The sequence below is a fragment of the Dermacentor albipictus genome, chromosome 2 (genome assembly GCF_038994185.2).
Source record: "Dermacentor albipictus isolate Rhodes 1998 colony chromosome 2, USDA_Dalb.pri_finalv2, whole genome shotgun sequence".
Lineage (NCBI taxonomy): Eukaryota > Metazoa > Arthropoda > Arachnida > Ixodida > Ixodidae > Dermacentor > Dermacentor albipictus.
The window spans coordinates 127653222-127675687 of record NC_091822.1 but is presented as its reverse complement, the minus strand read 5'-3'; the positions used below and the strand labels follow the sequence as shown (position 1 = coordinate 127675687).

At 47.2% G+C, this 22466-nt stretch overlaps 1 protein-coding gene across 1 annotated transcript; it reads left to right on the top strand.

Moving 5' to 3' along the window:
• The first annotated feature begins 805 nt into the window (after positions 1–805).
• LOC135897402 (uncharacterized) lies at positions 806–10952 on the top strand. Its single transcript, XM_065426017.2, has 3 exons — positions 806–2362; positions 7550–8908; positions 9484–10952. Exons 1-3 carry the CDS (start codon positions 853–855, stop codon positions 10401–10403), a joined length of 3789 nt encoding a protein of 1262 aa, XP_065282089.2. The 5' UTR covers positions 806–852; the 3' UTR covers positions 10404–10952.
• The last annotated feature ends 11514 nt before the right edge of the window (positions 10953–22466 follow it).

The window sequence follows — 22466 nt, the reverse complement described above, 5'->3', positions numbered from 1 at the left end:
TGATTGTCTTATGAGGCATTGAACCTTGTTCTTTTCCGTTGCCTGAAGCTTGAGATAGGGGAGAGAGTGTACTATACGGCTGAGCACGAAAACCTACACTAGCTTCCTCAAATCTGTTTCTTTCATTCCCTGGTGTTTGTTAGTTATTCGTCTTATGAGCCTGTTGGTTTGTCCTACGCATGCGACTAGTTTGTTTAGTGTAGTTTTGTTTTTCCCGTTGTTCTGAATGTGCATTCTCAGGATTCTCAAGATTTGTACTTCTGGAACTTTTGTACCATCGACCCTAACATTCAATTGGGCCGGGGGATCGTTTTTCTTAGGTCTGTGTCTGATAACTAGGAGTTAGGATTTTTGTGGCGAGCATGTTAGTCCGACTCTCCTGGCGTATCCGGTCACTATATTCGCTCCCGTCTGTAGCGTGCTCTCGATATCACCTTCGTTTCCCCTGACTGTCCAGAGGGTGATGTCGTCTGCGTAGAGTGCCGAGGATAAGTTTGGTACGGCGGCAAGAAGCTTGGCCATGGTTTTGAGGGTTATGTTGAACAGAAAGGGTGACAGCACTGACCCCTGCGGTGTGCCTTTGCTTCCTAATTGTAGTGCATCCGACTTGATGCTTCCGAATGTTATTTGAGCCGTTCTGTCGGTTAGAAAAGCTCGTTTTCAAATAAGAATTCCCTTTAGCTACCTCCTGCCGCCCGATTCTTGGCCTATCCCCCCTGGTGGGCGCGAGCCATATCAAAAGATCATCATCAGCAGCAGCAGCAGGAGCAGCACACCGCGTGCTCGGGCTCAAAGAAGAAGAAGCCCCCTTCCTGAGCTGTTGGTAGCGCGGTGCCCTCTTGGTCTAAGATTATGGAGCACGAGAAGGCCAAGAAGCGCCTGCCCAAAGCGAAGATTACCCGAAAGCGCAAGGTGCCCTCCAAGACGAGCGTCACGTTCTCTGGGAAGAGCTCGTCGGCAGCGACGGCGTCTGCAGACGTTCCGGTGGCGTCTTCAGTGTGGGCCACCGCCGCTCCTACGGACGACAACTTGGAAGGAAACGCCGCTCAGTCCCGCGACGAAACCGGCCAGTCGGACTCGACGACCCAAATGACGCGTCCTCATGTCCGCCGATCGGACGCGATGTTCCGGGCGTCCCGCCCTAGAACCAGACACGCGAGGCACCGCGAACATCACGCGTCGACTCGAGACCGCAAGGGGCTGCAGGAAAGCTCGCCGGAGGCTCCCAGGCCGAAACGGCTCCAAGTGACGCGGGACACCGAGAGTGGCCCACGAGCCGCCCCAGAGGCGGGCCAACGAAGCACACAACCCAGTGCTTTCGATATGAAACCTCAGGCCGAAGCTGCCGTTGAAGCGACTCAAACGGGCGACGGCCAAGTCGTGACGTGGGCCGGAGGGGGCAAGCAGAACGCCGCGCCATTACAGCACGTGTCCGTGCTGTCGGGCGGAGAAAGACGCGAACGTGCAATAGTAAGCCAGGTCACCTCGAAATCGGAAGCCAATAAAGCCAGGGAGCTGGACTCCGCCGCCGCATGCAACCAATTCGATCTCAGTCGACCTGACAATCCGGTTTGCAAGGGTGCCGCAGTCCCTTCTAGCATCCAACGCAAGAAAAGCACCACGGTGGCGCCCTCCACAAAGCTGCAGACCGGGAGTTCCACGACCTCCGACGTCTGCGCAAACGACAGTGCCCCGCCGGGTCCGGCACAGGAGGCAAACGGCGACGCCACGCCACCATGCAACCCAAGGTTTCAACCGCGGTGGAAGACAGCGCCCCGTACGTCGACGACGAAGAATGCGTCGCAGCCAAGGCACCGCGACGGTACCGCCAGGGCCTCGCAAGACGCCGTTACGGAGACGAGCGAAGAAGACTACTACGGCGACCTGTATCCCGACACATGTCCCGAACTGACGACAATCAAGTCGGGCGCGACGGATCGCACGACGACTCCGTTTTCCGAGGTGACGATGTCGTTCGAGCAGTCCAAGCCCTGCAGGTCTCTGGGTCAGTCCTGGATTTCCCAGGTCGCCCGCGAGATGACTGGCTGCGCGTCGCCCCACAGGAACGCCATATTCGCGCTGCTCAAGCAGGAGTTGACCAGAAGGCCTCCGGCAGGGGTCTCCACGGAGGTCGCGTCGCCCTCCATCAGTTGGGCCTCCGAGCACTCCGACGAGCAGGTCAACGAGCCGGTGGCGAGTAAGGGCGCTGCCTTGCCGGACGCGCGTTTGCAGTCGCAGTGCAAGACCCCGGAAACGGCTGGCGAGAACAAGAGCGGTCGTGGCGCAAACTCGGCCAGGCAGAACGCCGATGGCATGTCCAGCGCGATGCAGGACCCGCGGCGTAAGACGCTTTGGCAGCAACGTAAGTGGCGCTACGGCGCAGCGCTGTGCGCGAGCGCGTCGTACTTAGGAATGAAGCAGCAGAAATGATCGGATCCAAATATTTACTTATTTTAGTCATTGCACAAGACCTGTCAATCTTTATGTTGCCATTTCCCATGAAGGTGACAGAGGGAAACATGCATGAATCGATCACAGAGAGAGCTGATAAAGTACTAATTGACAGTTCAAACAAGTCTGTATGCAGCGACGACATACACATAGGCGGTTAATAAATAGGGTTAATGAAATGACCGACGTATGTTTTGATTAGAACACAAAGTATCTTTTATTTTTAGCAAAGCTTTCGAAGTAGAGAGTGAACGGGTCATTGTCTGTCCATTGCGACAGTCTATCTGGATCTAAAATTCCGGGATTTTCCTTTTTTTGCTGTTGTCTTTATTTTTCGTCGTGTGGATACTAGCGGCACCAGAATTTTGAACGGCATCGCCCTATACATGCGAGACAAACAGGGCACTTAGCGTATGTGCCTGGGTCGTTGCATTTCTGCTGCAATAAAGGCAGCGTTGCTCGATGATCATCGCGAAAGGGGACTGCATTCATGCGTTAGCATCGATGGTTTTGCCTTAACATTTCTAAATTTCTGATACTTATGTTTCCCTCGATGTCAACGTACGCTTCCGCGGCACCTTTTTCGGCCCCAACAGGAGTGCCCACTCATACTTCCTAGGTCATTTCTGCAGACATGGTAGTGATTTCGCACCTGAACGAGGCCGTTCATTCGTGGGGCCGAATACGCCCAGTTTTTCGTCCGTAATAGCTTGTTGCTATCGGCCCGCAGTCTCTGATGTTACGTCGACAATCACGATAGGCTGCCAAATGCTCTTAAGAGGAAGCTTTAGCTCGGTCGCTCCTGTCTAAACAGAGAAATAATTTTTCCTCGGCAACCACTGCACTGATTTTGATGTGGTTTTCGTATTTAAAGTAAGTTAAAATGTAGCCACTCTGTGATACGGACTTTTTATTTCGACTACTAATTTCCTTAAAAGAAATCTGGAAATTTGCAAAATAATAGAGTAAGAAAGGAAACCTCAGCCATCGAGTTAAATAATGACTGAGTAACAAGAAATGTGCCAGTTCTTTAAGCTGCACCCGATAATACGTCTAAAGCGCACAAAATTTATGCACCGCTCTCAGGTGTAATAACTTAGGAGCAGTACTGTTGCAAGGTCCTGCAAAACATAGTAACAATTTCACGCAAGCTCGAAAATCGTATGTCAAATTTGTCCACTATAGATGCTGTAACAGAGTCACTTATTTCAATGTCTGTTCCGCCTTTCTTGGCATTACACCAAGTATACATCCTACAGGATACAACTGCCACCCAAATCAAGTGCCGCACAAAGCGTTGTAAAAATTATTATTGTACCATAAGTAAACATTTGAGGGGGGGGAGGGGAAAGGGCAGGCTAAAGAACATTTCATTCAGTTTACAAGCACTTTACGAAAGGGCGATGTAGGTTTTTGACGCAGAGTTACGAGTTTGTAAACTTCATGCTTCAATTTCTTTTTAGCTTTGTAAGTTTAGAGAATTAAAGAATTTCCAGGCCGTAAATCACAAATGTTTTCCTATAAATGCACTAGAATTTAACTTTCTCTATGAAATGTTTCTTTATGTTCCTCAGGCATAAAGAAATGCATTACTGAAGTGTACGAGGGCATTTCTGATCACAAACTAGTCTATTCTACCTGCATGCTCTCACGCCAACTGGGAACGTCCATGCCAAAATTAGAAACTGCGAAGCATTTTGACGCGGCAGACAACCCACGCATTATGCATTTCTGCAAGCTGCCCTCTTACCGTTTTGTGAGGACGACGTAAATTCGTTGTGGGCGAGGTTTAAATACCTCTGCGATTACTGCATACGAAACTTTGTACCGGAAAAAGTAAAGAAAATAGGGAGAACAAACCCTTAATTGGCTAACTCGAGAACTAATACGATTAAAACGGAAAATCAAGCGCTGCGGGAACAAAAAGAATAAAAATGCGTCACTAATTAAAGAATTAAGCGCCTCCCTCAAGCATTGATTGCAAAAAGCAAGAGACAGGTATTTTTCCGAGACACTTGGTCGTTTTGCAACGGAAAATCCTCGAAAATTCTGGCAGTACCTTTAGAATAAGGACAATAAAAAGTTAGACCAAATAACGGTAGACGGGGAAGTTGTCACGGACAAAAAGGAAATGGCAGACAGGTTCAACCTCCATATTCAAAGCGTACTTTACAGACCTGATGCAAAAATTGATAACACGTCAGTTAGTGATGGCGCAAGCAACATTAGCATCTCTTTGGAAAGTGTTGCCGAACTTCTATTGCAAACGGATCCAAAAAAAAAAAAATCAGCTGGCCCTGATAACATTCCCGCAGCATTCTTAAAAAGCTATGCAGAAATTCTGGCCAGATTTCTCGTCGTAATCTTTCAAAAATCTGTAGAGTCAGGCGTCGTGCCCAATGACTGGCGCTTTGCGCGTGTTGTGCCCGTATTAAGGAAATGAAATCCATCGGAAATAAATAATTACCGCTCAATATCTCTCACCTCTATTCCTTGCAAACTAATAGAGCATATTATTCTCAAATACCTTAACAGCTTTTTAGACACGAATGAAATAATTAGCAACATGCAACATGGCTTCCGGCAACGTTTTTCCACTACTACACAGCTAATTAATATTGTACATAATTTAACAAAAACTCTAGACAGTGGGGGTCAGGCAGATATAATTTTTATGGATGTCTCTAAGGCGTTTGATAGGGTTCCTCGCTTCAAATTAATAACCAAAATGAAAGAAATGGGTATCCCTTCATATATCATCGCTTGGGTTATGTCATATTTACAAAATAGAAAACAATATGTTTTCAAAGAAATAAAAACAATAGAAAACAATAAAAAATAAAAAATAAAAATAGAAAACAATAGAAAACACTGTGTTTTACACTACCCGTCATAAAGAGGAGTGGATTGTACCAACTCCTAGAACCAATTACACAATGGAAAAATTATCCTTCACACTTCCAACTCTATTAAACAACTGCAAAAAATCCGGGACTGACCTACTTAAACTATCTACACGTGAATTAAGACAGATTCACTGCACACATTCTTAGTTATTTCTTGTTATTATTTCTTGCGGATAAGTGAAACTGCATTTATGTTATTTCTTTTGTGACTACTCCGTAGTTGACTGTGATGTTTTATTGTATGAGTGAACTTGCAATTTGTATTTCTATCTTGCCTTATTTTTTTGTGTACGTTACATTGTACGCTCGGAATGTGTAATTTCAATTGTGACAATGTATTATGTCTTTTTTGTCGTTTGTAACTGCCCCTTGTATGGGGGACCTACGGCTCTGTCAAGCTGTCATTCATGACAGCTTTTACTGCAGGTCTCCCGTGTCGTGTACTGTTACGGGACACAAATAAAGACATTATTATTATTATTATTATTATTATTATTATTATTATTATTATTATTATTATTATTATTATTATTATTATTATTATTATTATTATTATTATTATTATTATTATTATTATTATTATTATTATTATTATTATATGTGGAAATCAATGGCAACTGCTCCCGCTTCTTAGATGTTCACTCAGGTGTTCCTCAGGGCTCAGTCTTGGGGCCTGTTTTATTTAATATATATATTAATGACCTGTTAGGTGCTCTGCAACTAAGTACGTCGGCCAGGTTATTCGCCGATGACTGCATTATCTTCAAAAGCATTCATTCTGTATCCAATCAACTTGTCCTAAATTCGAACTTGCAGCTCCTTGCAGACTGGTGTAACAAGTGGGATATTACAATTAATTATGACAAAACCGTTTATTTATGTGCTACGAATAAGATCAACAAAAAGAAATTTACGTATGGCATTGGGGATAACACAATTAGTCAAGTGGAAGAATACAGATATCTGGACGTGACTTTAACATCTGATCTTAAATGGTCATCCCATATCTCCAACATCTTCTCCTCTGCAAGGAAAAAGCTAGGTTTCTTAAAACATAAATTAGGCAATTCTTCAAGCGTACTTAGACTTCAAGCGTACAAATAATTTGTTAGACCTACTCTTGAATACGCCAGTATAGTATGGGACCCACTCACTACAATCAATATAGATAAATTAGAAAGAATCCAGAGATTAGCAGTAAGGTTTATATATAACCGGTATAAGCGAAGGGACTCTCCGTCCGCCATGTTGCATCAGGCAGCCCTTGAGCCATTGGCTGGAAGAAGAAAGGCTGCCCGGCTGCACTTTCTTCACTCCTTGTATTTTCATAAACTAGGCATTCAGCCACAGGACTACTTCGAAAGGGACACAACCAGACCCTCACGACATAAACATAGTCATAGCATCAAGCCAGTATTTGCCCGCACGAATTTCTTCAATCATTCGTTTTTCCCGAAAAGAATATCCGACTGGAATTCCCTGCCTCATGACTCACCTCTCCTTTCTTTTTGAGAGCCTGTGTATATACGTATGTATATGTATGGTTAGAAATGATGATTACTTATTAACTGTGCATAGTGTGCTTCTTCGTCTATGTGCCTGTGTTTGGGGCATGTACTCTTACAAAGTGTATTTGCTTCATAACCTTGTTTAGTTTTGTTATTATATTTTCTGGATGTAAATTGTAACTTCACCATTGTTGCTGATCCTAAGGCATAGTGCTTACCAACAAATGTATGTGTCCTCTCCTGCTTGGACCGATCCGGTCTGCAATATTCTGTAAATAAAATAAATAAATAAAATAGAAATAATTAAAATCGGTTCAGCGGTTGTCTCATTAAAGCATTCACGTGTTTTACATGCGTTTGAATAAAGAAATCGGAATTCGCCACAAGCCAAAGCTGCCTCTTTAAGAACAATTCTAGCGTACGAACTTTGTGAATACGGGCCCTTGTTATAACCCCTCTTAGCACACGTGTGAATCACTGGCGGTTACAAAAACTGCTTTGTGTCTCTGGGCCTTTGTCCAAGATTTCACCCCCGTACTCGAGGAATTAAGCGGCACTGTTCTGCCTGTACGGCGCATTTACGGGCGGATGGCAAAGCTTCGCTATTTGTCTGCGACTTCGAAATCCATTCGCATGCACATTTTCTGGATAGTACTTTCAGCGTCCCGCCGCTTCCTCTTCCAGCGATAGCCAAACAAACGCCGAGGTTTTCGCCGAGGGACAGCGACAGCCGGGCCAGCGACAGCAGGGTCGACGCCAGGCAAATCCTGTTTCCCGTGATCGTCATCTCGGTCCTGATTCTCCTGGCCTTCGTCATCGCCTTCTTGGTGCCCCTGAAGCGTTCGCATTTCAAGACGAGGCTGCTCAATCGGCTTGCCGCAGCCTGCCGAGGGGACCCGGCCTGTGTCCACGCAGTCGGAGTCATGGCGAGCTCGCTGGACGTCGCGGCCGATCCGTGCCTCGAGTTCGACCGTTTCGCCTGCGGGAACTGGCGCGCCGCGGATCCTCAGAGGCGCAGCTACCGCCGCGAGAGCGCGCAAAGCTACACGCGAAACATACGCGAGGCTCTCCTCCGCGTTCTGACGCACGCTCCCGGTGCATCCCGAGGTCGCGGCATGGACGACAGCGGCGGCGTAAGGAACATGGCCGCCTTCTACAGCAGTTGCCAGACCTTCGCGGAAGCGCGCGACACCGCTCAGGTCACGGCTGCTTCGGACGTAATCAGCGCTATGAATCTGGACCGGGGCACGGCGGCACACGGGTCTGTAACGGCGCGCAGGGACCTTCAGAGCCTCCTGCAGTTCGTCGTTGGCAGCAGTTTCAAGACTGGCCTGCCGACCTTCGTCTCGGTCACCTTGAAGGGCGACGAGACGTTCGTGGACATCGGAGAGACGCTCAACTCGACTCTAGGTCCAAGCCGCTTTGTCGAAGAGGTGTTGCGCACAGCTCTGAGAAGCCTGGGTGCCGCTGACGACAACGAAACCGTCGATGCTCTGTGCCGTGCCGACAGTTCCGCCAGCGACTGGCGGTCACGTGTCAGCAAGTCGGACCCGTTCAACATTACTCGTCTTAAATACCTGCAGCCGCCGTTTCCTGGCGCCAGCTGGACGGACGCCCTCAATCAAGGCTTGGCTTGGAATGGCTCGAAGTACTCTCCCGACAGCGTCCTGCACGCGAGAGGCATGACAGAGGTCTCCAAGATCATGACTGTGCTGTCCGAAGACAACCTCACCGCAGAACACGGTCGAGCCTACGCATCGGCGGTTCTCCTGGCTCAGGTGATGAAGTACGACTACCTCTTTCGCGGAGAGGGTGCTTACGACCGCACTGCTGCCCCTGAAGGCGTCGACCCGTGCCTGGAAATAACGGGGACGTACTTCAAGGATCTGTTTCCACACTGGGTGGCCACTGCCTTGGTGTCTAACGACCGCATGCGCGCCTTCAAGAACATGGCGGAGAACCTGCAAAGCACCGTTCTCCACCGTTCCATGAGCATGACTATAAACGGCAGTGAATTCTCGAAGCTGAACTTCACCATCACAGGTAAGCAGTTGCCAAAAAGAAATGAGGAAGGAATGCTTTCATTCTTCGTGAAAATTCATATTTATAGGTAGTGTTTATGAGATCAGTGCATTTGACTATGTGTTCCGAACCTGTCGATGTTTTATTTGCTTAGCTATCAGGGATATTTAGGGCAAATAATCCCTTTCTAGAAAATGTATCGGGCTAGTATATAAATGTGGCTGGAAAACTGCGTGCGATGGTGTGTGCGCGCGCGTGTGTAGCCTTTAGATGCACCATTTGAGATCCCTTTTGAGCGGGGTTTTCTTTTAATGGTACACTGCTTCAACGTTCGAGTAATTTGACAGGCCTGTAAACGCCTCCCACGGGGTCCGTTCACTTATTTGACTCAGTCGATAATGGTTCTATATTGCAAACGCGAGCACAATATTATTGGTTTATTGGGTTTATTGAGAAAAGAACATTGGAAATGTGTTACGTAGACATATACGCAAATTCAAATTTGGATCCCAGGGTACCGGCATGGGGGCGTTCCTGGGGCATAATGTGCCAAATAATTAAATAAAGATAACGCGGCCTTTCGTAATGTGTTTCAGGCGAGAGCGGCCTTACGAGTCGCATACAGCGACCGCGCGTGGTGTCGTCTCCTTCGAACTACGGCGACCACTTCCTGCTGAACGTGGTCCTCGCAAGCCGAGACCACGTCGGCGTCGACTACGAGGAAGGCGCCGTCCATCGGCAGCTAAGCGGCGAGCTGTCGTTCTTCCAAGTGGGCGAGCAGCAGTTCGTCGCCGTGCCGGCCAGCTTCCTCGTCGCGGAAACCCTGGTCGCCAACGCGCACGTGCCGAGCCTCTACTACGCCTCGGTCGGTGTCCGGCTGCTCCTGGAATGGCTGGAGTGGATCCTCGCCGCAGCAGGCACGCCCACAACCGGCCACGCCGTGGCGAGAGCGGTGGAACAGGTGATCGGGGGCGCCCGCGATTGGGCATCAATTGTTTTCGGCAGCCACGTGACACACCTGGAAAGACCAGGTCTTGACGAGTGGGCTCTGAACGTGACTTCAGCGGTCGCCGAGGCAAATGTCAGTGGCGGCGCCGGCACCACTGACCAGTCGCTGGCCGGAGGCAACAGCGACCGGCCACTGGACGGCAGTGTGGATCAGCGAATCCAGTGTGTCCGCGATGCAGCGTCCACGGTGTTCGGAAGGGCCGTGAGCCCGGAGGAAGGCCGGCTCCTGGTCCTCGCCGACTGGGCTTTGGACGTGGCGTCGACAGGCGCCGAAGCGCAGCGTCGAAGAATGAACGGTACCGGCGCGTCGCATGAGGAGAGCGACTTCGTCGATGACGATTCCGCGGAGCTCAGGATTAGTCGGCAGTTTTTCTACCTGCGCTTCTGCCACACCCTGTGCGGAGAGGACGGACCCCTGGCGGGCGCCTGTCGGTACAGGACCGCCCGATCGCGAGACTTTGCCCGGGCGTTTCGTTGTCCCGATCCACCAACGCAACCGTCGTGCTAGCTGACACGCGCCGTATTTCTTAGGAGTGTTACTCTTCGTTTATTTATTTCTCGAATGCGAACATTTGGGCTTCTAGTGTGTTGAAGCGCTCCCCCTCCCCCCCCCCCCCACACACACACTTCCCCACCGTGTTGGTGCGCTGCTGCCACGCTCATCTTTCTCGTTTTTTTCTTTTTTTATTACCGCGTATTTATGGTATCCAAGACTATCTGTTGGACGAAGAGTGTTCTATTGTCCACTAGATAAATTGACTATATGTGGTATTGGTTGAGGAACATTCTATAGCTAATGATAATGACCGAGTTACTTGGACAAATTTTAGTACGCGCGTTGTTCTGTGTAAGTCAAATACAACGTGCGCACGCCATGCGGTAAAATGACCGCCAAATCGATAACAAACTAATCTATATTACCGAACTTGTGTGTGCAGCTGCGTACACGCCGAAAGCGTGCGCCTGTTCAGGGCTCATTTCTGACAATGTTTTCAATTATTTATACCTGCGCGAATGTGTTAGAACAGACGTCAATTAAACCTGCGTGCTGACAGAACTGGGCCCTGCAAAAGTTGTTCCAGAAAAAAATGTTTCGGATAAATTGAATGGCGCGACAATGCAGAATTAGCCGTCAAATTACACGACAAATTGATATTTAGTCATAGTATCACAAATAAACCGAACGCAAAGAACACAAGATCGGACACCGCGAGCGCCATTGCTGTCCTTGTGTTCTTTTTACCTGCCACCATAATAGCTTCAAGTGTCGACCAAATATATATATAGCCCAAGAACAATTTATTTTTAAGCTGTGTGGTTCTAGTGCAAGGCACAAACATAAATATAACGTATATACCTCGTCTACGCTGTCTCCGAGGTGTTAAATCCATTGGCTTTCTTTCTCGGTCCTGCAACTCGCATAGTTTGTGGACGGTGCAGCTGTTGCATATTTGAATTCCGCCTTGTAGTCATCCCGTGGCAACAGTAACACGGGGCAGTGCTGAATATTCTGACTACCTACTGCCTCACCTTACCACGTCATTGCTAAACAATTTTAAGCAAATGTATTGGCAGAAATACGATTCCCTTCGATATTGAAAGCGAACGAAATTTATCGGTAATCGCCTTTGGGGAAGACACGTTTTCTGTCAGCGGATAAGTCCGCTTGCATTGGTCGTTTTAGGCCTTTGTTATTTACAACGTGTTGACACCACGTTTATTTGCCTATAGAGGTTGTCAATTCACTTACATTCCATCTGACGGGAAATTTAAACGTTCGGCAGCATGTTACATTCCTGCGCTTGAAGGCGAAAGCCTGCTGCACACTCGGTAATGCACTTAATTGGGGCCCTAAAACGTAAAACTATTCCAGTCTGTTTTTGTTCCGATCTCCTAACGTCAAATTTATGTAACCGCCGACGCAACCATGGGGCGGTGACCCGCTGCGTTGGCTGAACAGCGTAATCGAACGCTCTCCTCGTTTATATATATTCGTTTATAGTGACGGGGTTACCTCTAATTGCTTTCAAAACGAATAAAATTACCTACATTAACCAGTTCTCCGGTTCTTCTGATCTAATTGGCTGACAAGAGGCCAGGAGCACACTCAAGTGGAGAGGGTTTCGATGGGACCGAGTCAGCGCAGTGAGAATAGATAGGTGGTGCCGGCGTCCGCGACTGGTCCGCTTCCCCTTACTAAGCTTGCAGTGGCTGGTCGAAAATCACGGCGGCGTGCAACGGGAGGTTAAGAATCCTGCCAAAACGGACCCTCAGCAAAGAAGAGCTGGCAGAGGCATGTCGTATACGTGCCCAAAGGGCTCGATGACGTTATACTGCCACGTAAAAAGTTTATTATACGCAAATAAATATATGCTCTTCGGCAGGCGCGAATAGCCAGTGCCTCAACGATCGGCGGGTAGCCATCTTCTATTCCTTTAGGAACGGGAAAGTCACCGGCTATTCAGAAAAAAATTTTTTTTGTTCGGCATATTAATGCATCTTTAACGTGTACACGTCACTTTGATGCGGTGAGTTTTCGCGGTTTTGTGACGCCTTGTGACAGACAGGCGAAGTGGATGCAGGCCGCAAACTTTTGACCAATAGCAGAGGGCTAATGGAGAAAAAAACGCCGAATCAGATATAATTATTTTTCTTTTGTTCGGTCCATTCATGCATCATCACTGTGTACATGTCATATCAGATGGGGAGCTATCGCTGTTTTTGCGACGTTGCGTGACAGACAGGTGAAATACATGGTGATCCGAAAATTTTTCGACCAATCGTGGAGGGCTGATTGCAGAATCGGAATAGAAAAGTTTGGAATACTTTACGTTATAGCGCCCTTGGTCTCACATCATCGCGTTGCTGCTTTCGCAGCTCGGCCTCTTCGGCTAGTTTTCGACGCTTAGCTGCGGCTTCGCGCGCTCGTATAACGGTCAGCTTCGCGCCAACGACGTTTCTCTTCGACTTTACGTTGCATCCTCTCAGCAGGCATTTGAAGTCTATGCAGTTCTGCGTATTATATGGGCGATTTCAATGAATGTATGCACTGTAAGCTTCACTCTTTGGTGAGCGCTTGTAGCCTCAACCTTACGGGGGGTATGAACCATTGCATTTTTAGCTTGTAGGTGTATGAGACATTACTTACGGGGTTGCCTCAACCTTACGGGGGGTGTGGTCCATTGAGTGAGTGAGTGACGAATCTTTGTTGTGAACGCCTGCAGAACGGTTAGCCTTCCCCTGTTAGGGAGGCGTTACCGTGACGCGGCCATGACGTCTTCGCGGCGTGTGGCGCCTCTACTTCGGCCGCGGCCGCACTATTCCCTTTGGTCGACCGCGCCTGCCCCTCCTTTGGGGTGGCAGCCTCCCTCCGGTTTCGCTCGGTCGGTGCCTTTCGAGGGCCGCCGAGATCTGCTGGACGGCCTGGGTTTGGACATCTTGGTCATAGCACCTCGTTGCGGCCTCGAGCCGCGGCGGGATCGTTGTTATTGTTGCAGCTTCATGGGGATTCTTAGCACAGTCCCAAAGGATGTGAGCTGCAGTGGCTCTTTCTTTTCGGCACACACATGTGGTCCATTGCATTTTTAGCGTGTAGGTGTATGAGCCATTACTTACGGGGTATGAGCCGTTGAGAAGGCCACGTGGTTTTCTTGTACGTTGCATCCTTTCAACAGGCAATTGAAATCTACGCTGTTATGCGTGTTGTATGTGTGATTTCAATGAAAGTATGCACTGTAAGCTTTACTTTGCTGAGTGCTTGTAGCCTCTGCATTACGAGAGGGATGAGCCACTGTATTTTTGCTTCCATTGCTGATGATGATAGTTTTTGTTCCATTGAACCGGACGACGCGTTTTTCTTCAAGGCCATCGGGGATATGAGCCACTTAAGGCTCAGCGAAGCTGTATATGCCTAGGCGAAACACTCCTTGATCAACCACAGAAACCCTACTGCGGGGGTATGAGCCATTGCATTAGTTGCACGTGACGGACGGACAAATTTCTCGTTGGGTATGCATAAAAAATGCTTGCGCATTTAAAACGTTTACAGCGAACCTGTATATGCCTAGGCGAAACGCTCGCGGTCCGACCACAGAAACCCTCCGGCGGAAAGTGCGGCGCGCCATTGGCTACCCCTATAATGACGTCATTTCTTTGTCGCAGCAGAGCGCGCACACAGCAGTCTCTCCCCGACTTCGCAAGAGGTTAAAAAATGTGTCCCTATCTGTAATTAAAACAAATATGTGGTCCCTGTGTGTCACTTGGTAACAACAGTACATAACCTCATTAACAAACACAAATACGTAATGAACTATTGAAAAAGCGGTTAATAAACCATCGGAATTAATCCAAGCGATAAACACCGGGGCCGCACATTTCAGCTTCGCTGGTTTACCATCTGTACGGGGTGCATGGGCGGTGATCTTATTTGTATCATTGCAGATCGTGCTGATTACGTTGATTATTGACGCCGTGATGAATGTGGTGTCACACAAAAAGTCGCAGTTTCGCTTGAAGGGCAAATCTTTGATTGAAATAGGAAATGTTTTTAGACAGCTATATGAAGTAAGATTAGTAAATTTACGGTGTGCATAAACTGCTGTAGACATTCGCTTCCTAACCAAATTAAGAAGCACGCTGTCACGCGCGCACAGGCAAACATGAACACATGTCAATCAATGACCGCGGACATGCACTCGCTGTCAGAACGCTGGCGTGAAGAGCGGCAGCAACGGCGAGCGAATTCCCCTTCGTGATGCCTCACGTTTCGGTGCGAGCTAGGCGCGCAAAAACATAGCGTGCATGAAGCCATCAGCTACCTCAGGCCGCAGAGCCTTCGAACCCATCGCAGATTGCCTCCAAGATAGGCCGTGTGTGGCCGCGCTCAGCGCCTCCGCCGGAGTAGAAGAGGAGATGCACACTATATCCTTCCCCCTTCCCACCTCCTAGCGCGTCCACATCTCCCCGCTTTCCGCTGCCCTCCTTACGCACGCGAGAAGATAAGATACCGCCGTGTCAAGCCACCCTCCTTTTCTGATACCCTGCATGGCAAGCTTTTCGTCGCGCCTACGGCATACGGCGCGCAGCCGCGATGTTAACGCGATTCGATTTCACACGGAACTTCACGGTGATGCCGACGCCCACAGCGACGCCTACGTCGACGACGACGGCGCAAATTCTGCTGGAGTGTCCGTATAATTGTTATCGCAATACAAATAAATGACAGAATAAATCTGCCTCTTCAGTGACGAGCAAAGCGTTCCAATGCTACAACGCCAGAGCGTAGTCATCCGCCATGCAATCGCGAAGTTGCACACCTCATCGCATCTGCCTTTTAAAGCGAAGGTTTCTTTCCACATAGTTCCAGTCAGCGACATCCTGGAGTGACAGAGTGAAGGAAGAACGAAAAGACGGATTCGTGACCACTTGAAGGGCTCTTCGCCATTAAAAGGTGCTAAGGTGCACCCAGGTGGCGCTATCACCGAAAGCGTTCAGGTGGGCTTCTGCGCACTGCAGTTTTCCTGCGCTCGGGCGAATGGGGAACAGACGTGTAAATCTACTTCAATTTGGAGCATATGCAGTAACTATATGGGCTAATGCAAGTCATCTGGGACGATAAATTGTTTCAACTTATACAAAACACTCAAAACATATATATTTGAATGCGGAGCACTACGCATGTTTAGAAAAACAGTATTACTTCACAGACGATTAAAATTGAATAACATTTCAATGAACTGTACGCTATAGCGCACAGCCTAGAAGATGTTAGTCTGGTGCACTGTATAGTTCCACAACATCACAAGACAGTAGCCTACAAGCTTGACTTACATATTCACTGACACTGATGCAACAAGATGCACAAAATGATGGTTGCAGGTATGCACACGTGCGCTATGGATATGCGACACGTGGCTTTACATTTGTACACTGCATGCTGTAGCGGCAAACACATGATTGAGTCATGGACGTGTAAGGTATACACAACGATTGAAGCGTGACACTCAGGCCGCATGGCGGCCGGACCTTTTTGCGTCCCTAGTGAACCCTGGGGCATCGCTGAGGGGGCCGAATGCAGACACAATCCATCACAAAGGCACTCGCTTCCATTTGATACAAGAATGCATCATATGCATCATATGCATGTAAGACTAATATTTACAGTGATTCTTTCATTCTTCGAACAAGCACGGCATGGAACCATCTTCCCACTGCCATCGCCGCCATCACGGACATTACTAACTTCAAGAACGCCATTCAACATGCCTTCGCTCAAATTCAATGTTCTTTGCACCAATTGTTTGTTATGTTTACCCCACTCCTTTCTGTAGTGCCTCCGGGCGCTGAAAGTAAATAACTAAATAAAAATAAATAAAAATCGTTGTTCCCAGGCGCACCGGGGGTGCAAGAAAGTTCGGCCAGGAACGCATTCCGAGTGTCGCGTTTCGATTGCATAGCACACGTTTACATAACGCGTAAATTGCTTAATGGATTTACTATAACGGTAGCTACATATAACCTTTATTCACGCTCAAGATTCTGTGACAGTTGCGTCTTACCTCCGTGTCTCAAACGATCCTCGACTCTAGGTTTTCCTCCTCCGCTCCATGATGATGAAGATGATGATGATATTTATTAGCATCCGCTTTGAAGCGCGGCGGTGTCATTCACTTAGCTTGCTTGAGTTAATCAAGTATGCTGTACGTGTTTTTAACTCTAGCATGTTTATATGCAAAATCGTTCTCTTCCTCAAAACATATCGATCTACCTTGTACCGCTACCTATATGTAACGGATCCGATCGTGTCAATCTCTTCCCTGCTTACAAGATTTGCCGTGGGGTGTCAATAAAGACTGCTTCTCTCCAGGGCCGGCGTGGTCCCATTGTTCAATCTCGCGGCAGCATTTCACGCGGCATGCTGACATCATACTCCTTCGGGAAGTGAAGAACACGTACTGCAGATCAGAATGCGCTACGCAGAGCTGGCCTGGCTCCTTCACCAAACTCTTACGGGGAACGTGAAACAATGAAGAAGCACATTAGAAACACCGTTCTACCTTCCTAGATTAGGCTTAAATGTTCAAAGTTTGCTATTTATGGGGGCCTCGACCCTTGGGCACAGGTTGGCGATGCCATCTGGTATTTCATTGTTGCGTCAGAAAGATTTCGACTATAAAATAAAAACTTAAGTTTTCGTTCTATTTCAGCAAAATTAATTTAATTAGCTATATTTTTGTTTTCATTTATTCCTTCACTCTATTAAAATAATAAGCTACAATCTATATATTATTTTGTTTACAGTATTTTATCATTCTTTTTTCTTATTGGTATGTTGAACTACCCGGTTCTTGGCCAGTCCCCAAGAGGGGGTTATGCCCTAGACAACATTAGAGCAATCGCCCTTATATTAAATTTGGTAAAGTTGATAGAAAGAGCCCTGCATGTTCGCGCTATGGATATTATTAATACAAGAAAGCCATGTCGAATTGGGTTCAGGCAGGGGCGCTTCATATTGCAGGCGCATATAGACCTGGAAGGCACGGCGCCAAGGTTAGTATGCGGTATTGGTTACGCTTGATATCACCAAGGCATACCACAGTGTCGAACACGAGATATTGGTAAGCCGGCTGCTAGAACTTTAGTTCGCGAAATGGTTGCAAGCATGAATTACGCAACTTTTAAGTGGCAGAAAATTTTACTGCTTTCTGGACGGCTTTTCATCGAGCACATATAGACAGGCAAAAGGAGTTTCACAGGGCTCAGTGCTATCTCCGCTTTTATTCAATACTGTACTAAGCTCCACTCCATCCCAAGAGGACGTGTACACTTACGTGTATGTGGGTGACATTGCATTCTTCTCATCGGCAACGGATATTCATACACTTTATGAAAGTCTGCAAAGGTTGCTTGGCTTAGCTTGGCCGAAGCCAAGCCAAGCTTGGCTGAATTCCATTCGTCTGGCTCTAAACGGGAACAAGTGCTCATTGCTCGTATTTCCTCTGAAGGACCCAGCACATATATCTCTGTCGTACCAGCTAGATTTCATTCCACAAGTACATGCTGTTAAGTATATTGGCGTTATATCAGACAGCTCTCTTTCATGGCGCGCGCACATTGATGATATTACAGCTAAGGGCGATCGAGCGGTGGGTTTTTTACGTATACACTGAGAAACAGTCGATCAGGGATGCGCAGGGCTACCTTGTTATCAATCTACCGTATGTATGTACTCACTGTCCTGGAATTCGGCTCTGGGGCGCCTGCCTATAAGCTTCGCTCCCTTGTTCTCCTAGAAAAGCAGGCATTAAGGCTTTGTTCAAGGCTGCCTAAATTTGTAGCATATACTATTTTGTATCTATAGGCAAGCATTCCTTGTCTTGTAACTCGGTTTCTTGTGCTCGCGATACAAACATTTTTTGAAGGCGCACGAATCACCATTAAGACGTTGCCAAACGGTGTTCCTTCCTCAGCCTATGTTTTTCGATGCACATTGGTCTCGATTCCACACTCCTCAAGTTAATTTTATACAAACTCTTCTCGGTCTGTTGGACGTTAGGTTCAAAGAGACAAAGCCCATTTGTGACGGGGAAAATTCTCTTAACATACCATTTGACGATATTTTTCCAAGCAATGCATAAGACTTACCTTACCGAATGTTAAGTACCATTTTACAGGATTACTTAATAAAATCACAGGAAATGTAGTCGCGGGGGCTGAGACTTTTGTCAGGCTTTATGCATTTAGTCTCAGTCTACCCTCGTGAATGAACGAGAAATAAAATTCAATTCAATTCAATAGCGACTGATGCCACGCAGAACCAAGAAAAATGTGGTATTGCTATATTAAGCCCCATTCTCGATTGGCCATTTTCGCTGCGGCTTCCACACTGCGCGCCAATATTTCTTGCCACATTTTTAGCAGTAGTACTGGCCCTTCGTAAATTAAGCCCAACAATAGATTATGTAGACGTTGTTACTGATTATTTGTCCTTGTGTACTTCACTCACAGCGCCTAATGAACCTCGGGTTTTGCGGGTGCTTAAATTCTTAGTACCTCAACACTTAACTAATATCCATTTGGTGTGGGTACTTTGGCATACAGACCTAGTTTTAAATAAAACTGCTGATTCATTGCCGAAAGCATCGCTATAGTTGGCCGAGCCATTCAAGTTCTCCCTACATCAGCCTCGATCTGCAAGATTTCAGAGGCAAATGATGACGCGATAAATCTCTTTATAATAAATTACTCGGATTTTAAACGCTTGCTATACCCCTGGAAAAGCACTCTTTGCCAATCTAGAAAAAATGAAGTCACTATTAGTAGGCTTCGCTGTCGCATACCTTCTTAAAATTTTTATTTATACAGGGCTGGTCTGGCGCCCTCACCGATTTGTCATGTGTGTAGAGAAGATGGAACCATAGAAATATTTTTTTAAATTTCTTGTCGACGATTTCTTAACTTGAGAAAACGAACCCTAGAAACACCACTCCGCTTTCTTGGATTAGATTTAACTGTTCAAAATGTGTTTTCTTTCGCTGCCTCTGCACTTGGGCATAGCGACGGGAAGGTTAGCGCTGCCATCCAAAATTTTCTTTTAGGATCAGTGAGATTTTAACTCTGAATACAAAATTTCTTAGCCTCGTTTTGTTTCACCAAAATTTCACTTGCTTTTCACTTTATGGTCAAGGTATAATTTCCAGTTTCAAGAAATCGTGCAGGCTCTATAATCTCTATCTTTCGATTATAGCTTACCTGTTATAATATTTTGACTTATTTGACACTTTACTATAACCTATACCCGATACTAGGACAATGCATCCCCCCGAGTGCCTACATGCCAGTACACCACAAAGAGTTACATCTAAACTTTGGCAGCGAACATGCCGTACCCGTGGTAAACCAGACGCGAAACTTTCTTGCCCCTTGGATTACTTCAGCTCGCCTATAATCGCGACCCCACACGAATGTATAGCTGGTTTGATTCGTGTCAACAGACACCTTTGACGCGTAAATTAACTATATTTCATGAAAAAGTATTTTTTATGCGTCATATTATGGTTAGCTATTTATATTAAGAAATGAAAGCGCCACCGTGACTAAATAACTTGCGTATGGGGACGCAAACCAACACCGCTATTATTTTTTTCCCGCTCGGGCACGCAAACACCGACATACGAAGAGCTATAGGAACCCAGCACTTCGGTACCCTATAGGGTTAGCGTATACGGTTCCCTGTGGTACATTGGCCTAAAGCTCTCTTTATCTCTCAGACGCACACGCTGTCGCGAAAGCTCTGGGGCGTCTAAAAATTTACAGTTCGCTTTCCGCGCCAGCGTTGTTCGCGCCGCTGGGGACAAAGACGCAGATATGGCGAATTGGCTGATATTCTAGTCACCCTATAGCTTATGTGTAAAGCCACCTATGCTACCGCTATACAGACCTGCGGGCCGTCGGCTATGTTTTATGCTAAAATACGCACTAAAATAACAAACGCTGCCGAAATTACCTCGCTGCAACAAATGTGCGCCTTCCAGGGCATCATTCATTTCGTAAAGGGAATATCTTTCCAGAAGCATTCAGCTATTCTCTTACATTGACAGTCGTTGTCGATGGGTACTGCACAGTTTTTTTTTTTTCGTTCTGAGTAATCGTCTATACTTTTTCTTTGTGCTTGCTTCTCCGCGCATGTAACTAAACGCGCGCTGTCGTGCGCTACGCCCTCCTCCGCCCCGCCCCCTTTCTCCTCATTGTGATTCATTGATTCGCTGCGTCGCTTCGTTCTTAACACAAGGTCGCAACAATCCTGGGGCAGTAAGTACGTGGCAGAGAGTTGTTTGCAGAAAAAAGAAAAACAAGAAGAAGACATCTAAACGCACCACTGCTGCCTAACGCCCCCGTTCTCCTTGGTTGTCTTGAACCTCCAAGCCTCTGGACAAATCAGTGACCAACTTTGCGAGTGACAACTGCAATTAACTGTGCCGCACGCGATGTATGTATAGAGGCGGTATAGAGGCGCTAGCTAAAGGAGTCGGGAAGGCGTTAAGGCATTGAGTCCCACGACAACTTTTATGTTTGCCCCGGCTATACCCCGAGACCCCAATTTCGCCATTACTTTCGCTGCATGCTCGCAGCTATGTTTGTTCTCTCACGGTCGCATGACAACGCATGAATCGCGAGGTTTTTTTTCGCAGCGACTAATCATCGGTGTCGGTATATAGCCCGTGCCGAGCTTGTTAAATATATATACTCGCGTAGTACCGTGTCTCTCTCGCCTTGAGCAGGTGCTAGTTGTTCTGTGCACTCTCACGCGCACACGCTGCGTCTCATTTCACGAAGCAGCCGCCTGTGAAAAAGCGCCTTGACACGTTGCAGTAACAGCGCGTGTGTGTGCGTGTGTCCGTAGCCAGTGCTTGTGCACACGAACACTTTCAACGGTGACTCGCAGCAACGCGCAGTTAGTTGGCTTATTTCCCACTCAAACAGTGTTGCAGTGCAGCAGTCACGTGGGTGCAGTGCTGGCGACAGGTAGCACCGTCGCACCTGCAGATCGAAGTCACAGAGTTTCACCCTTGACTGCACTCGAGTTTCCTATATTTATGTATACATAGCGAGTTCGCGTGTGTATAGCCGAAGTTACAGCCTGGCACAGACTGCGCCAGGACGAAAGGAGGTCTGCAGTCTGGTTTGCGCTGCTTTACCTTTTTTTATTACTTTAACGAGAACGAACCAACTGGATGTCTAAGCCACACAGTTGCGAGCGGGCGCGACCGGTTTATGGATCAATGCGTGGTTCGGTCACTTGCGTTACGACAAACTCACCCTTTTAATCTCTCCCTCCATTTAGTTTTTCTTTCTTTCTATCATTTTGGTGATGAGGCAAACTAGAGGTCACACAGTAATGATGCTGTCGATCCTAAACAATTAAACGTCGAAGAGTGTATGGTATGGAATATGTTTTGTATGGAATGCATGGAATACTGGAATATATGGCATTTGTATGGCATATCTATGAAATATGTTTCCAATAGCTGTCGCACTCTACATGCGCAAAAAAAATTGAAATTTCCCAAGTATATGTTTTTCCAAGGAGGTCCATATTCAACCTATTATATAACAGTTTATTGTAAGAATTCAAAAAAAAAAAGATCTATGGACGCCCTCAGTCTATAGGGTATCGCTTGCGGCATCCTTCAGCGTTAAGTTATAAGGTGCGCAAAAAACTGTTGGTCGTGAAGGGCGGTTGCGCCAGTCAGCCCCTAGGCGTAAGGAAATGGTAAGAGAGGTGAGGGTTTGTGTAGGAGGAGGGGCTATATTATTGGATGGCATTGGCACACGTCTTGGTCCGCTGAGACAGACACCACAGTGGCTACATCGATGGGTAGTCTTCAGCGAGTAGACCCCGCAGGAACGCAGCCTGCGCTCATGCTTGAGTGGGTAAATTGTTCGTCCAAGCTTGTCGGATGATTGTGCCCTGTCGTCTTGAAACGTCCGGGTGTAGCTTAGAGTGTCCCGTGCTCGTCCCTGTATGAGTGCAATTGTGGTAGTGGCGATATTGTCCCTATAGCAGATTCGG